Source organism: Pleurodeles waltl, chromosome 7, assembly GCF_031143425.1.
Source record: "Pleurodeles waltl isolate 20211129_DDA chromosome 7, aPleWal1.hap1.20221129, whole genome shotgun sequence".
NCBI classification, from domain to species: domain Eukaryota; kingdom Metazoa; phylum Chordata; class Amphibia; order Caudata; family Salamandridae; genus Pleurodeles; species Pleurodeles waltl.
The window spans coordinates 614,961,515-614,979,890 of NC_090446.1; the positions used below are offsets into that span (position 1 = coordinate 614,961,515).

An 18,376-nucleotide genomic window follows, 5' to 3' on the forward strand; every position below is an offset into this window, starting at 1 on the left:
ATAGCCTCCAAAAGAAGACAAAAAACAGCAGCTAGGTTGTTAAAAGCCCTTGGGGAAGCTCATCCTTCTTCCTTAGCACTCTGCTCCCACTCTAAGGACTCCCATAGAGGGAGATCCAGGGGGCAATACCACAAGAAGAAGAGGAGACATTTAAAAAAGGTTTGTGAAAGATTTTGTATGGTCACTTTGCTATCAGTGGGAACATTAAAATTATATAAATGGGTGGTGGTGGTGGGGGAGGGCCAAGATGGCAACTGTTTAAAACGTCCGGCACGCTCCTCCGTTCTCTGGATCACACAAACAGTGACATTAGCGAGGAAAGGAGGCCTAGATTGCTCGGGAAGAGGGCAGTGAGCATCCGCAGCGGCTGCACAGCAGTGATCAGGCTGTGCAGCATTTTTAAGATCCTGGCACAGGGCACCCCGATCCTGCAGTACAAAAGAGTGCGTAACGAAACAAGGACCTAGCGGCTAGATGGGGCTGACTGGACACAGATGGGCCCAAAGGAATCATAAGAACTAGAATGACGGCTGCAGCCTGCACTGAGCCTGGAGGCTGATGCGGAACACCGGAGCTGCTGCCCCTCAAGCAATTTATCAGTGAGTGTTAAATATGACATCAAGGATGCCCCCCCCCACCCACACACTCACAAAAGACTAGTGATCCCTTCCTCACCTCGCCTGCTACCTGTGGATCATCAGGACGGACGGCATACATGGAACACAAGTGATGGGTGATGCAGGAGGTACAGCCAGAGCTTGTGACAAGAGGGCTCCCAGGGCCTTCTAATGATTACTAGTTGTTTAAAAGGGTGTCCACCACACCCACAGTACGGATGGGATGCCTGTTGAGGTGCAATTGACCCACATACAACCACATATGGAGACAAAGCATGGAGGCATTTTCAGAGGTGGAGGAGGAGTAAGGAAGCAAGCCACCAAACTGTGCCATACAATACTCCTCCAAAGCACTTACTGATAATTTGCAGCCAGCTCACACGTGCCAGCTGAGTGCCCACTGCCCTCGGGAACCACAATAAAGATCCCCAACACAGGAACCACAATAAAGATCCCCAACACCTCGTCGACAGCGGACCAGTACACACAGCCAGTGAATGCTAGCAGCTCACACCGCCCAATGCCCTCAAACGAGCACCCTATATTCCAATGCGACACAGAGTATCTTGGCATGTGGCAATCACACCCTGTGGGTTGTGGGGCTCCCTCTACTATCCAGATGGCTACTTCCAAAGGCAAGAAAGATCACAAATTTCAAGACATGCTAGCACGCTCAGCTAATGTCTCCTCTACAACGGCTCTTATGTCTTAATGCACTCCAGCCACAGACGACAAAGGAAAGGAGGCCGTCCCAGTTACATAGGCTTTCCTAGAACCCATCCTTGACTCCCTCAAAGTAGGACAACAGCAAGTGAAAAAGGACTTGTGAGAGGAGGTGCAAGACATGAGGCACAACATGGGCTCACTAAGTGACAGAGTGTCTACCTTGGTTGACAAAGATTGCGCGGGGTGAAGACGTTGAGATGATTAAAAAACAAGTGCTACCACTCCAGGAATGCCAGGTGGACCTTGAAGACCATGCAGAAGACCTTGAAAACAGATCAAGCAGAACAACATACAACTGTGAAGGGTGTCGAGTTGAGAGCACAGACATTGTGGGCTACATGCGGGCCTTATTCCTGCTTATACCAGGACACAAAGAGCGGAGTCAACTACAACTTGATGGGGTCCACTCAGTCAGTCCCTAGGGAGACAAAAATGTATGCCCATCAGACATTCTAGTGTGCGTACGTGACTTCTAGCCGATGGAGGAAATACTCATGAAAGCCAGAGACCTACAGCTCCCCTAATTTCGTGGGGCCCTGTTTGGCTACAGCTTGCCGCCTTGCCCTGTTGGTGGAATCTGAGCTCCAAAAAAAGTGACTAAATACGAAGACAGAAATCTTCACCAGGTGAAGGAGCCAAATTAATTTCTCCAACTTTCCGGCCAAACTTCTCCATGACTTCGTCTGATGGCTATCCGCCCTTGTGTAGCTCGTCTTGGCCACAGCCTGCTGCCTCGACCCACCAAGGATTTTTGATTTCCACGTCAGGGACCAAGTCAAAAGGTAAGACTCCAGACAGAGAGTAACCTGGTCTCTGTCTCTGACCGTTGCTCCATCGCAGTTGGTCTTAATCGCGCCTCCGTCCTGCGTCAAGCACAACCAGATGACTTTGGTTGGCACATCACAATTTTTGGTGCTATTTTCATCTAAAAACTTTGAAAAGTCCCCTTATTGGATTTCTGGTGTGATTTTGTACTTTGGAATACTCTTTATTTTTATAAATACGAGTGGGATTCTTATTGTTTCATGTTTTATAAATGTTTTTGGTACTTCTAGATTGCTTACATATTTCTTTAAGGTAAGTCTGTTGTGTCATATCTATCATGGGTTGAGCTCGGGTTTAAGCTACTGAAACCTTTGATAGACTAGCAAGAATAATGCCATTAATAGTTGTGCTGGACTCCATCCTCCCCAATTAATAATCCACTTTCACACAAAGATCAATGAAGATGGGGATGGGCACACTGTAAGCATAGTCAAGAGCAGACACAAATTCTGGTCATTACATATCAAACAGTATTTTCCGCCAAAGTACAAATCCGGTACAAATGTAATAGATTCAAAAAAGCTACTGCTTAACCTCTTTGCGTAGGAGTCTTCTCGCTAGCTACATACTTACGCATATTCAGGGTGGTATATCATAAAACACAGCTGCAGAGGAGAAAGGAGATACTTTTTACAGACAATTTCCATTAAAACTCTCTCTTTGAATGTCTGTGCTCAAATACATAGGCAACACTATCCACAATATAAACTGTATTGTGAATGGAGCCCCTGAAGCAGATCCCACACTGCACAGTGCCTTAAGAGATTTACAAAACATTGAGCTAAATGGGATGTTTTGACACTAGCCTGTGTCTTTAGTAAGCCAGGATATGCACCAGAGTAATTGGAAACAAGGGGATTTGGCAAAAAGGGAACAGAACGGACATCCAACATTCTGTTGAGGTTATGAATAATGCTGATGTTAGTCTGTGTACACTGAATAACTGTTCACACATACTGGAAGGCAAAATCACTGGAAACAGCATGCAAATGAAACATACATGCAGGGTTTAGCAAATGCTGCTTCCCCCATTAACGTGACACACATGCAAATACACGCATACGCACAAACATACAAATTCTAACCTCATCGAACCATTGCATTCAAAGTCACATGAGTTAACAAAAGAACACGAAATACAAAGTGTCAACTGACACAGATAGAACAATTCTCACATCTGCTCCTTGTTCCTGGTGTTGTTGGGCAACAGGGATGGATTGTTCTCATGGTCTGCTTCAATGGAACAGCACTTCACTGCATCAATGAGCCATCGGATCACATCCCTACCCACAGAACAGGAGACATTAGAGGAACAATGAGCAGCACATTTCGCAGTGTAAAGATGAAAAAAACTTATGAGTCAGAGATTGAATGTAAATATTAATGTAAGAAGACGAAATTAAAACCAAAATTAAATTAGATTCTAGAAATGAAATTTAAATGAACATTTTTAATACAGTGGTACTTTGTGGGCTTCTGATGTCCTGCATCACTGAGCAGGATTACACCATTCATTGAGTGCAGAATAAAATTTATTTAGTTCAAAAAAATCTTCGCAGATTAATAAACTTTGCTTACCCATTGTCTGTCAGTACACCCAAATGCAGGGGACAATTTAAAAGCATGAGAACCAAAGACCAATACCCATCATGATATTTGCAGAAGAGGGCCTCTGATGAATTTTCAGCAAAACATAGCAGTGAAAAATCTACTCAATTTCTAGTTTTATGGTTGGTTTATTTTATTAAATTTATGCTAGCAAAAAAGTAAGGGCATTTGTAGCACTGCTGGCAGTGGTGACAAGAATACTGCAGCATGTTTCTGTCCCCCTTTGGGAAGTTGATCTATACAGTGAAGAATGACGATATCCTGCTCAAGAAGGGCTTAACAGTTTTTCAACAGCAACCACTTGGGCTGCTTCTCGAATACTGGAAATTCACCCAGGTGTTATGCCCAGAAATAGCTAAGGTGGAAAGGTTATTTACCCGTAATCCTACTCCCACCATCATAGGTATTTTCTCTGAATCCACACACAACACAAAATTTTCTATGCATCTGTAGGACACCCAGCCCACTTTTAATATATGTTACACTACTGGCAAAAGCAACTCTGTACTAATGTTGCAGTTGTTTAGGACTTAGTCGTTGAACGTACTAGCTGAAAACTCACAAATTCTGCCATTCACATTTGAATTTTTCATGAAGTGTCTTTGGCTGATGAAGGGTTTGAATAAATTTATTTCTGCCATCTTGGACTTCACAAATTTGTCAAAACTAGTTAGTTTTGTGCAATGGAATACAGTTTGACAGAGAAAAGAGCCATGATGATCCATTCCTACCACAAAGGAAGTTGACAAATGGTTAAAAATGAATAAATACATTAGGAAAACAAATTTAATGAAGATCAACATGCAAATTCTGTAAAAATTGAGCTCATGCAGCCACCGTTTTGAAATTGGGAATAAGCACTATTTTTCGCGTGTTTCTGTACATTTGCAAATCTGGTAGCAGGACCTGGTAGGATGAATAGGCAATTCAGCGCCAACCAATGGGGAAGCATGGGTGGCTAGGTGGAGGGCCAAATCACTAACGTGCATGGCCAATGGACATGGGGAGAGAGGTTTGGACAAATGCGTAGTTGGGTGTACACCCGAATCAAACCCTGCTGTACTTAGGTTGAGCCCGTTTACACTTAGAGCTGTATACATGGGGAGTGGCCCTACTGCTAATGTAACTAAAACATATAAACTCTGAAATTCACAGAAAAAACACAGCTAAAATTAAATTATGGACAGAGTGTGCAAACCCTTTAATGTTTACAGGGGAGGGGACAGGAAAGGAACTTAAAAAAAATTCAGCTGAACCACAATTTGAGTGATGCTATTTTTCCAAATAAAAAATTAACAGCCCCTGAACTTTGTCTTGTTGACTATATGGTACACAAATTACAACTTACACTACCATCAGGAAGTCATAATTTGCTACCAAGAAGTGACATCACAGGTGAGACTACATACACCTGATCACTGACATTATTGATTAAATCACAATTTATACAATATAATTTCTTTGACTGGATATACCTACTTTTAATGACGTATTGTGTGAAGTGCCGTTGTTCTTCATATAAATATTTATGGTTTAAAAATAGTCTATTTGGGGGCAAATTATGGTGATCCTGTGATCCTTTGTAATCCTGTAAGGGTTTGTATAAAGAAGAAAGAAAAAAAAAAAAAAAGAGTCCTCATTTTGTGACCAAAGGTTGAAAAAAGCTTTATCTCCAAATTGGAAACAGCAACAGAGAACTTGAACACCAATCCAAATATCCACTCTGATGGACACAGACAGCAGAAGCTACAAATGAAGCTTGCTGTCCATGCCCTCTTAGAGGACAAATATTGGAAAGGAATGGAGAGAAAACAAAAACAGCAGCTTTCATATGTCTTCATCCCTTGAACTGGCAGTTTCTTCACAGCTTTGGTCTTTTTTTGCAGCTTGTGAGCGAAAGATTCCAGAAAGTCAAAATGTTTTTTGTCACCTTTTTGTAAGTAATATTTTCTACGTTGCTGAATTAGTTTGCTACCACCAGATCTCTTTGCTGTCTTACTGTTTTCAATCTGCTTTCTATTTAAAAAAAAAAAAAAAACTTTTAGCAGTCATTTATTACTGTTTGCGAAGTGCCCAAATGTGGAAGGGAAGGTAATGTGGTACCAATTACACACATCCAGTAGGTGTGTGTGCCTTCCTTCTTGGGAGATGATTTAAATGAGAACATTAAAAGACTGTGAAGTTGTCTAGGGTTGGGGACCCGAAGAGTAAGAAGGAACAAAAAGAGCAAGAGAGAGCAGCCAGAGAAAAGGCTCCTTCTACAGAGCTGGGGAGAAGGCTTTTACTTCTGACAGGTCTCTCGAATCCCAAGGAATCCCTCAAAGGGAGATCCGGTATAAGGACAAAGGGAAAGAAGCACCAATATTCTCTGTGCTCATTTCAGTATAGTGTTCTTCAAATAGACATATTTGCAGTGGCACAAAAAACAAAGTGCCCGGCTTTTCAGAGAAATTTCTGTTGACCTTTTCTTAACTTTCCTGAATCCATCAAGAATGATGACACCTAAGTATTCAAGTTGTCATTGCTCGAGAATGACACAGCCAGAGATCATACACAGAGCTGATACACATGTCAGAAAGGACAGGCAAAAGATTTCCATTCAAACCACATCTGTTGTCTAGGTTGCAAGTCAAAAATATTCCATCTCAATATGACAATGAATTTGGCACCAAGCCCCCTGTGTATGTGCAATATAGCTATTTTCACTTGCCACAATCTTGGATGGACATTTTGAAAGAAGAAACAAGGCTGTCTCTGAGCCACATATTCTAAGGGAAATAATCATACAGCCATGTTTTAACCCTACTGTGTGCCAATGAGATACAGTACTACTGCATCTCCTTCACCTAGATTAGTCAAAGCTGCAATTTTTGATCCATAAATCTACATCTGCTAGCTGTTAGGGCTTACATGAATAGATTATCTCAGCAGTCCTTTTCCCCTCTAGCTGTCATAAAACACTTTTTAGAGGGTTTAAGGTTAGTAATACCTCTATTTGTAAAGCGTCTCCTCTGTGAGAACCAGAAGAATAGTGGAAGACCACAAAACTCTGCAAGGGGGCACCGAATGCCACAGGGAGCAGAGCACATGGCAACAAAAAAGCGAGCTATCGTAGACAACAATCAAAAGGAAAATAAACATGAATAGCCTAAGGTAGGAGCTGTAATGGTAAAAGGGAGAAGGACCAAGGTGCAAGACCACTGCAAAAATCACTGAGAATTTGGAGGGAACACCAAATAAGGGAGGGCCACAGAGAATAAGTGAAAAAGAGGAGTGATGCATGCAGGCTGCCTCACACGGATGTATAGGCAAAACCACCAACAAATAGGAAATTAACGCTGGTAGGAAAAATAAGAAGATAAATAGATGGCAATTCTCCAGACACACCAACGGAGCAGCTGTTGAGAAGTGTAACAGAACCGTAATGTGTATAACAAGAGATAAAAGGAGACATAAGTCGTACCATGTGCATGACAGATGATGGAACGAAGAGGTCGGAAAAGAAACATGCCGAAACATCGATCTGCACACATATATGAAAAGGTGTTCGTACAAAGATATTATAGAGATAGAGTCAGACGCAGATACAAATATAAAGACAAAGGTTCAGAACTCAATATATATATGTAGATATACATATGAAAGTTACTGAAAAGTCCAAGCCGGCACTCCAAACAACTTGAATGTTTAATTAACGGCTCTTAAAGTCTTTAAAAAATAACAAAGTAGCAATGCAAGGCCACAAATTAATCTTGTATAACTGAAAATGTTTAAACCTTCCCCAAGGTACTATGCTGTTGTTAGGGTTAAACACCCCTAGATTTAATAGCCACGCCTATGCATGGGATTGCAGAGCACATCTTCAAAATATATCTTATTATATGTTCATCTTCGCCTTATTTCAGGAAGGCCAAGTTTTAACATATAACTTTAAAATGTGTTGCATCCTATTAAATAGGCTATAGCGGCCAATTCTGTTAATTATTTACCATTGAAAAGGCCAAATTAATAATACGAAATAGGAAAATTCCCAGAGACGGGGTATCTTTCTAAAATATCTCATTCACAAACCTTTTTCAAAGAAAATGGGGTTGAAGGATATAGACTGCAACTATGTTAGCATGAACATTTACACAGTGCATCTTTAAGGGCCTACAGCCCTGCAGTATACCATCATGGACAGCAGGTGACAGGGATCTCAGAGAGTGAGAGAGAGTACTAAAGACTAGGGAGACTATTAACTATATTTGCCCCTTCCAGTCGTGAGGGGTGAGGCTTCCTTATTATCTCAATGAAGGTTATCCTGAAGCAGAACTAGGATTATAGGTAAGAAAACGCTCCTTCTCGTACAGGCATCTCCAATGATAAGCATATTCACTGAATAAACTAGCAAAGCCCATCCCTAAAAAAGGTGGTGGAAAAGGATAAAGAAGACTAACAGAAGGAATTGAGCAAAGAGTTTTCTCAAGGAGGTTTGCCCTAATTGGGCATCTGTCCTAGCACTTGAATTGAGACAGTAACAACTTGTAAAGGTGTGAACAGATCTCCACGTGGCTGCCCTGCAGATTTCTGTGATATAAGTATTCTTCATTAAAGCAGCTGTAGCAGAATTACCTCCAGTAGAGTGGGCTGATGATTTTCCAGCTAAGGTTTTGTTTGCTCTAAGTCAGTATAGCAGAATGCAAGAAACTATCTATCTGGACAGAGATTTTTTGGGATACAGCTAGACCTGTGAATAAGGGGCCATAATTTACAAATAATTGTTTGGACTTACGAATAACTCTTCCTACATCCAACGTGTAGAGACATTTTTCTGTTGGAGTACTAAGTTTCTGAAAGAACATGGGTAAGTTAATTGTCTGATTTATATTCACGAGAAAATCCCAAAACTACCTTAGGTAAGAATTTTGGAAGAGTCCGTATGACTACTCTATTGCTTTGGAATATTGTACATTGTTCATGAGAACAAACCCTAAATTTCGCCAACCCTGGAGGCCGACGTGATAGCCACAAGGAAAGCAGCTTTCCAGGAACAATGTTATAATGAGGCTTGATGGATAGATTTGAATGGAGATTCCATGAGACGTGACACTACAATGTGCAATTCCCAGGAGGGAAATGGTCTACATATTGGGGGAATAAATTTAATGCTTTCTAAGAAATCCTTAACTACAGGGATCTTGAAAAAAAGAGGTTTGTGAAGGGGGATTTTCTATAGGAAGTCAAATGAACCTCAACAGCAGAGATTTGTAAACACGACTGGGCCAAATTAAGCTGTGGAATCTATTTTGATTCAGGTTCCATTTTGTGCCACCTAAAAGGAGTAAGTCTGCAGAAGGTGCACAAGCCTGCTGGCCTCTAAGTGAACTCTGAATGAAATTGAACTATCTGAGACATTGCTGAAACCACGAGGTCTTGATAATGATAATGTCACAAGTGGCTAAGACAAGCAGTTGCAGAATCGCTCCTAGATAACGAACAGACAGCACATGGGATGATTTTGATTTCCTATGATTGACATGCAGTTCTAAGCAACTGTGAGTAGAGACGGTTATTTGGTAATGTTGTCAAGCTTGTTGGGGTGTTGATGCCTTGATGAGCGAGTTGTCTAGTTACAGATAAATTAAGATCTTGCATTGCTTGAGATGTGCTGCGACAACAGCCATGCACTTCGAGAATGTTCTCAGGCAGATTTTAAGCCGAAAGAAATTACTATATAGTGGTAGTAGTTGATTTTGTCTACGATTCTCAGGAAAATTCAGGGCTTCCTGACTATTGGCACATGGAAGTATGCACCTTGGAGATCTATGGACCGCAGCCAATCTTCTGGATCGATCTGAAGGTAAACTTGATTTAACACTAGCTTGCTGAAGTTTCTCTCCACATCCATTTGTTTGAAACTTTCATATCTATGAGGGGTCTGAATTTGTTTTTTAGACCTTTTGTTTATTTATCAAAAAATAACAGGAATACATTTAGATTCCTGCTGGGAAAGAGGTACTGCCTTCACAGCTTGCTTCTGCAAGAGTACATTTACTTATTTGTTGAAGCATTTCTAAGTGTTGCAGTGCCTTCTTTTGTGCCTGACATGTCTCCAAACCAACAGTACTCTAAGCCTCAATCTTTGATTTCACACAGCCATCTCATTGTCTATACGACGTTTGAATAAAGACATACCAGAGAAGAGTAAATGATTATCCTCTGCTGAGATTCTGGTTTGAGGGCTGTCAATCTTAGTCAAGAATTCCTACGTATGGCAAAACAATGGCAATAACTATGTGCTGCTAAAAGAGATGATTCGGGGAGGCCACACTGATCACCTGGATAGATACGATCACACCCTTGTTCAAGACTTTCATAAAATCTACCCTGTGATCTCCTGGCAGATCGTCCACAAATTGTTGGAGAGAGTCTCATAAGGATCAGTCTTACCTGCCTAGTAGGGCAGTAGCATTTGCTGACTTCACAATAGTTGCCACTGTCCTACATACCTCAAGTCTCACATACTCAAGTTTTCTACTTTTCTCGATTTGTCAAACTGTTGATGAGGAAGTAGTAGTATGAACTTTCTTTACAGCCAAGACCACTACTAAAATTAGACGGAGGATCTTGATGTAGGAATAGAGCTTCTATATCTGGTCTAAATTTTTTCTGTAAACTGAATGGGGCAGCTTTTGCTGATGCAAGCATTAGAGTAACTAGAAGAAGAAGCTGCCTTGACGAGCACGGTGGCGTCAGAATGTTGAGCTTGGTAGCTCCCCGCATGTGTGCCTTTTGAAATGTATTAATGTCATTGACGAGTTAGACTCTTGATGGAGGAGAGTCCGTCAATGAAGAGGAAAACCTTCTTAAGTCAGAAGACATCGCTGTGGAATAGGTACACGTCCTTGACTAGTGTCTGGCACGTAGATAAATGTCTACAAGAAAAGTTATCTCTAAAACGTTATGAGCAATGTCATATCGGTCTTGCTCTGCAATGAGATCCGGAAGTGGGCAGAGACTTAGATTTTCTTGGTGCAATAGATGGGCTTGTTACAGAGTGCCCAAAGGCACCACAGGATGAGGAGGTGAACAATCTGCAGGAGAATGTGGAGAAGTCGCTGGTGGAACTAGGTGTTGTGCCAGTGAAGGTTGTGGAGAAGTCTGATCTTGAGAAGAATCGGAATGACCTCTGGCGAGGATGGTGTAGGTGGTGAATATGCTCTTGAGCATTACAAGTCTAAAGTCGCTGGTAACCTTTGTACCTTAATATTTCGTATACAATCTTCAGATTTGATGATGGAGAACAAAGAACCTGTGTATCTGGACATTGCAGGGTCTCTCGGCATTGAAAGTCTTCTATGTCTCAACACCATTGTGTCTCAACATCAAACATCTGTGTCTCAATGTCGAATGTTGTCTTCTCTTCAACGTCCATCCAGTTCTCAACACAAAGCAGGCTGCTACTGTACATAGCCTTGATGAAGTAATAGAGGCTGAACGAGAAAGTCATCTTTTTTTCTGGATCTAGTCTCTTTTTTTATCTGGTTCTCAGAAAGGTAGACAGCGCACTATTAGAGGGCTGATCCTCTTCGCATATGCGATGTCCTGACTTCACATACCACTTTGTGCTCTCTGCGAAGCTCCTTCTTTAAATGTAGGCGAATCTTCTACCTGTCCTTCTGGGTATGGCTGAAAAAAGTCTTGTACTGGTGACATTTGTCTTGGATGGGAATGTCAGGGAGACAAAGAATACTCAGATCAGAGGAATCTGATTTTGCCTTTTTTTCTCTCACACGTAGTACAAATGGCAAATAAAGATGAAATTTAAATTGTCCTAAATTAAGAATTTCTTGATAGAAAATGAAAGACAAAATAGTCTAGAAATCAAAACCCATTGAGCAAAGCTGTTCTGAAAAAAAGTCTAAAGTGATATTAGATGGGGAAAAAGCCAAAAAGGCCGAATTCAGTGCTCCAACAGCCAATCACCTGGAGCATAAAAAAAAGAACTGAGATAACTGGCACCTGCTGGACATAATCTGATACTAGAAGGCTATAAGGCTTAAAAGTGCATGAAACTAAATTCAGAAGAAAAAAAACGGCAACGTTCCTATTAGGTAAATGTTCCACTTGTAATGACTCCTGATGGTCTCTCGATCTCTGCTGGGCTTGATTACTAGAGGACGGAGTCAGGAATTTGGGAATTGATGGGAACCTTTCTTTTAAACATCAAATCACTGCAGTGGCAGGCAGCTGTTTTCCTCTGCTATAAGCCCTTAAGAAATTCATAGGAATCAGTCCAACATCAGTACCGAAAACAACAGTCCATGCCATTATCACCTCTGGATTAGATTACACCAATAAGTGCTCTCTGGGTACAATCAACAACCTTACATAGAAACTCAATCTTCCAGAAAAAAGTTCCATCTACCCACATCTCAAAAAACTACACTGGCCTTCAGTAGCAAAGAGGGTAACATTTAAAGAACTAAGAAAGTGTATTGGACTTTTTATAAACATGTTCCAGTTTCGCTTCACAAACTAATTTCTCTTAACATCCCCATAAGATCTCTCAAATCATCTAAGATAAATCTCAGCACTTCCCCCAAATGTGAGCCTACTCGTGAAGAAGGGGAATTATTTGCATTTCTATCTGATAAGCACTCGAATGAACTACCTCTTGATCTCAGACAGACTTTTTCCACTCTTCTTTTGTGGGCCCTTGACTAGGGAGAATATGTCTGGAGCCCTAGATGGATTGCATTTGATACCCCTGTCCTGATATGAAAGTGTTGGTCTCTGTCTAACCAGAGGCCTTAAAACAACAACTTCTGTAGGTGCACTCCCATCAGCCCTCTGAGGAGTCATGGAGGCAATGGTCAGTATGAATTGCAAAGAGTTTCTCCAGAATGCAGTACCACCAGATCTTGTGTACTCTACACCGCCGCTGAAGAGCTTTTTTTCTTTTAGCATGATTTCTTATTGTTCCATGACACTGTGATCCGCCACCTCCATTCTTTCTGAAAAGGCACATGCATCAATTAAAAAATGGCAATGGCAGGATGCAGGAAACCAGGCTCCCCAGTAAGGACTTGTGTAGAAGGACTTTTTAGGCCAGGTAAACCACTACTTAGATGAGAAGGTTTTGTCTTGTGCAGCAGCTAGGATAGCTCACAGGACCTGCAAGGGAATACTGAGATTTAGTGAGGACTTTTGCTGCTTAAGTTTAAGTCCCAGCCTACTAAAAAAGTGTTACGAATGTTTAAGTGTAAGAATCCGACTGCTCTGTAGCTTGACCTTGGAACAGTCAATGGTCCAGTTGGGGAAATTGCTGCTGTCTTCTGTCTGAATACAGTGCTGAAAAAAGTTCATGGATGTGTCAACAAACGAATCTGAAGGCAATTGAACTTTGTCTTCTTGTGTGAAAATTAGATATATTGTAATTTAATACCGTGTCTGTTGGTTATAACACCCCAGTAACAGCAGCAAGGTGAATGCCTTGATCTGAGGCTGCCAAGATTATATGTAGGGAGACAAAGAGGGGGAGGGGGGAAGATTTAGATGTAGTTTGGTATGATAACTAGTTATCAAAACTAATAAAGAGATGATTAAGAATAGCCACACAAGAAAAACGTGTTGAATTTGATACTCTGCTAAGATATCTGGCTAAACATTATACAGACCATCGCGTGCCTAAGCTTCCTACAATGTAGACTTCTGAATTTTGTGGACCTAGCCAAGAAATGACACATGCAGAAACAGAGCAAAATACTTAGAATATTAGGTCCAAATCTAAATATTTTATTGAAATTGTATGCAACAGTATTATATTTCGAAGAGGTGAATAGTTGTTAACTAGTATGTATTTGTATTTTACATTTTCCTTAGTTTTATTATACAATGAACAACATTTTTAAACTAGGTTTTTTATATAAGGGACTACAGTACATTGTTGGCTGTTTTTTTTTTTTTTTTTACTGATACGGATTTAATCTAATAATATGTTTTGTCTATTTATTGTAGCATCTTTTCCCTCAATGCTATATGGGGTTTTGAAACTTAAAGCATAAGGCCTGAACTGAATTTGGGACAAGTGCTAGGAGCATTGCTAGAGTTTTCACCAAGTGCTCTCCCTTCTACCAGACAAGAATGAGATTTGGGGTAACCTTTAGAAATGGGCGTGAATACTGTTTACATATTTACAAAAAGCATTGCTTAATCTGTGGTATCCATGGGTATATTAAATTGCTTCAAAGCTCTTTCCACCTGGAAATACTATTGGGTGGACAGTCCACTAGAATGAAAATGTCACTTACCCAGTGTACATCTGTTCGTGGCATCAGTCGCTGAGATTCACATGGTCTGCATAGCTCGCCATCTGGTGTTGGGTCGGAGTGTTACAAGTTGTTTTTCTTCGAAGAAGTGTTTTTGAGTCACTGTGCTCATTGCGCATGGGCGTCGACTCCATCTTCGATTGTTTTCCCCGCAGAGGGTGAGGTAGGAGTTGTACTATAGTAATAGTGCCCGCGCAATGAAATGTGTAAGTATGTACCTATTAAAGGTTTAAATAATATATATACAAATGTACAAAATTGAAGGTAACTTCTGAACTGCTACAGGCTTCCGGGGAGGTGGGTGGGCCCATGTGAATCTCAGCGACTGATGCCACGAACAGATGTACACTGGGTAAGTGACATTTTCAGTTCGATGGCATCTGTCGCTGTAGATACACATGGTCTGCATAGACTAGTAAGCAGTTATTTCCCCATAAGCGGTGGTTTAGCCTGTAGGAGTAGAAGTTGTCTGAAATAGAGTTCTTAATACAGCTTGACCTACTGCAGCTTGTTGTGCGGATAGCACATCTATACAGTAGTGTTTGGTGAATGTGTGAGGCGTAGACCATGTGGCTGCCTTACATATTTCATGCATTGGGATGTTTCCTAAAAAGGCCATTGAAGCACCTTTTTTCCTTGTTGAATGTGCCCTGGGAGTAATGGGCAGTTGTCTTTTTGCTTTAAGGTAGCAGATTTGGATGCATTTAACAATCCATCTGGCTATACCTTGTTTTGATATTGGGTTACCTGCATGAGGTTTTTGGAATGCAATAAATAGCTGTTTAGTCTTTCTGATGTTCTTTGTTCTGTCAATGTAGTACATTAATGCTCTTTTGACATCTAATGTATGTAGTGCTCTTTCAGCCACAGAATCTGGCTGTGGGAAAAAAACTGGTAGTTTTACCGTTTGATTTAGATGGAACGGTGAAATAACTTTTGGTAAAAATTTTGGATTAGGTCGTAGGACGACCTTATTTTTATGTATTTGTATAAAAGGTTCCTGTGTTGTGAACGCTTGAATTTCACTTACTCTTCTCAGAGATGTAATGGTGATGAGAAAGGCAACTTTCCAGGTTAGGAATTGTATTCCGCAAGAGTGCATGGGTTCGAAAGGTGGGCCCATGAGTCTTGTTAGGACCACGTTTAGGTTCCATGAAGGAACAGGTGGTGTTCTTGGTGGTATAATTCTTTTAAGACCTTCTATGAATGCTTTGATGACTGGTATCCTATACAAGGAAGTTGAATAGGTAGTCTGCAGGTATGCAGATATTGCTGCAAGGTGTATTTTAATAGAAGAGAAGGCTAGCTTTGCTTTTTGTAAATGGAGCAAGTAATTTACTATATGTTTTGGAGTTGCGTCTAGTGGTTGTATCTGATTATGATGGCAGTAACAAACAAATCTTTTCCACTTACTTGCGTAGCAGTGTCTAGTGGATGGCCTTCTGGCCTGCTTTATTACTTCCATACACTCTTGGCTAAGTTGTAAGTGTCCGAATTCTAGGATTTCAGGAGCCAGATTGCTAGATTCAGCGATGCTGGATCTGGGTGTCTGATCTGTTGGTTGTGTTGCGTTAACAGATCTGGTTTGTTCGGCAGTTTGATGTGGGGTACTACAGAAAGATCTAGCAGTGTTGTGTACCAGGGTTGTCTTGCCCACGTTGGTGCTATTAAAATGAGTTTGAGTTTGTTTTGACTCAATTTGTTTACTAGATACGGGAGGAGAGGGAGAGGAGGAAAAGCGTAAGCAAATATTCCTGACCAGTTCATCCATAGGGCATTGCCTTGGGATTGCTTGTGTGGGTATCTGGACGCGAAGTTTTGGCATTTTGCGTTCTCTTTTGTTGCAAATAAGTCTATTTGAGGTGTTCCCCAGAGTGTGAAGTAGGTGTTCAGAATTTGTGGGTGGATTTCCCATTCGTGGACTTGCTGGTGATCTCGAGAGAGATTGTCTGCCAGTTGATTCTGGATCCCTGGAATAAACTGTGCTATTAGGCGAATTTGATGGTGGATTGCCCACTTCCATATGTTTTGAGCTAATAAGCTTAACTGCGTTGAATGTGTTCCTCCTTGTTTGTATTGATAATACATCGTTGTCATGTTGTCTGTTTTGACAAGGATGTATTTGTGGGTTATGATTGGTTGGAAAGCTTTTAGTGCTTGAAAAAACTGCTAATAATTCTAGATGATTTATATGCAGTTTCGTTTGATGTATGTTCCATTGTCCTCTTATGTTGTGTTGATTGAGATGTGCTCCCCACCCTGTTATGGAAGCATCTGTTGTTATTACGTACTGTGGCACTGGGTCTTGGAAAGGCCGCCCTTTGTTTAAATTTATACTGTTCCACCATAGAAGCGAGAGGTAAGTTTGGCGGTCTATTAACACCAGATCTAGAAGGTGACCCTGTGCTTGAGACCACTGTGAGGCTAGGCACTGTTGTAAGGGCCTCATGTGCAGTCTTGCGTTTGGGACAATGGCTATGCATGAGGACATCATGCCTAGGAGCTGTAGTATTGTTCTTGCTTGTATGGTTTGATTTGGAGACATGTGTTGAATGACTCTGTTGAAATTGTGAATTCTTTGTGGAGTTGGCGTTGCTACTCCTTTCGTCGTGTCTATTATGGCTCCTAGATATTGCTGTACTTTGCTTGGCTGAATGTTGGATTTTGCAAAGTTGACGGTGAACCCTAGTTTGTAGAGGGTTTGTATGACTTGATTTGTGTGGTTTGAGCATTGTGTGAGCGAACTGGTTTTGATTAGCCAGTCGTCTAGATACGGGAATACATGTATTTGCTGCCTTCTGATGTGTGCAGCGACTACTGCTAGGCATTTTGTGAATACCCTTGGAGCGGTTGTTAAACCGAAAGGCAATACTTTGAATTGGTAATGTATTCCTTTGAATACAAACCTTAGATATTTTCTGTGAGATTGATGTATTGGTATATGGAAATATGCGTCCTTGAGGTCTAGGGTTGTCATGTAGTTGTGTTTTTTGAGCAATGGTAACACTTCTTGTAGTGTGACCATGTGAAAGTGGTCTGATTTGATGAATGTGTTTACTACTCTGAGGTCTAGAATTGGTCTCAGTGTTTTGTCCTTTTTTGGTATCAAGAAGTACAGTGAATAAACTCCTGTGTTTATTTGTGTGCTTGGTACTAATTCTATTGCATTTTTTTGCAGTAGTGCTTGAACTTCTATCTCTAGAAGCTGTGAATGGTGTTTTGATAAATTTTGTGATTTTGGTGGTATGTCTGGAGGGAATTGCAGGAATTCTATGCAATAACCATGTTGGATAATTGCTAGGACCCATGTGTCTGTAGTTATTTCCTCCCATGCTTCGTAATATTGACCTATCCTTCCCCCCACTGGTGTTGTGTGGGGGGGGGGGTGAGTGACGTGTGAGTCACTGCTTGTTGGTAGTGGTTTTGGGGCTTTGAAATCTTCCTCTATTCCTAGGGAATTGCCCTCCTCTATAATGGCCCCGAAAGCCTCCCCTGTACTGTCCCTGGTAGGTGGACGGTGCGGACTGTGAGGTACTGGCTTGTGTGGCCTGACCCCGAAACCCTCCTCTAAAAGGTGTTTTGCGGAAGGTGGTACAAGATCCTCTGCTCTGCGGGGAGTAGAGTGCGCCCATGGCCTTGGCAGTGTCAGTGTCCTTTTTGAGCTTTTCTATGGCTGTGTCGACCTCCGGACCGAACAGAAGTTTTTCGTTTACTGGCATGTTAAGTACTGCCTGCTGAATTTCTGGCTTGAATCCAGACGTTCTGAGCCATGCGTGCCTACGGATGGTAACCGACGTATTAATGGTCCTTGCGGCTGTGTCTGCTGCATCCATAGAGGAGCGTATTTGATTGTTGGAAATGTTTTGACCCTCTTCAACAACCTGTTTTGCTCTCTTTTGTAGATCTTTTGGGAGATGTTCAATTAGATGCTGCATCTCATCCCAGTGGGCTCTGTCGTATCGCGCTAGCAGCGCTTGTGAGTTTGCGATGCGCCACTGGTTTGCTGCCTGGACAGCGACCCTCTTCCCGGCTGCATCGAACTTTCTGCTTTCTTTATCTGGGGGAGGTGCATCCCCAGAAGTGTGTGAATTTGCCCGTTTTCTGGCAGCCCCTACCACCACAGAATCTGGTGGCAGCTGAGAGGTGATGAATACAGGGTCCGTAGGAGGCGCCTTATACTTTTTGTCCACTCTAGGCGTTACTGCCCTACTTTTAACTGGCTCCTTGAAGATCTCCTTTGCATGGCGTAGCATGCCTGGGAGCATAGGCAGGCTTTGGTAGGAGCTG

At 41.6% G+C, this 18,376-nt stretch overlaps 1 protein-coding gene across 2 annotated transcripts in view; it reads right to left on the minus strand.

The window, feature by feature from the left end:
• Window positions 1–18,376, minus strand: part of SIMC1 (SUMO interacting motifs containing 1) — a 377,806-nt gene that overhangs the window by 125,188 nt on the left and 234,242 nt on the right. For both annotated transcript variants that reach the window (XM_069244585.1, XM_069244586.1), the window contains exon 6: window positions 3,344–3,451. In XM_069244585.1, coding sequence (XP_069100686.1) covers window positions 3,344–3,451 — 108 coding nt within the window. The remainder of the gene's footprint in view (window positions 1–3,343; window positions 3,452–18,376) is intronic.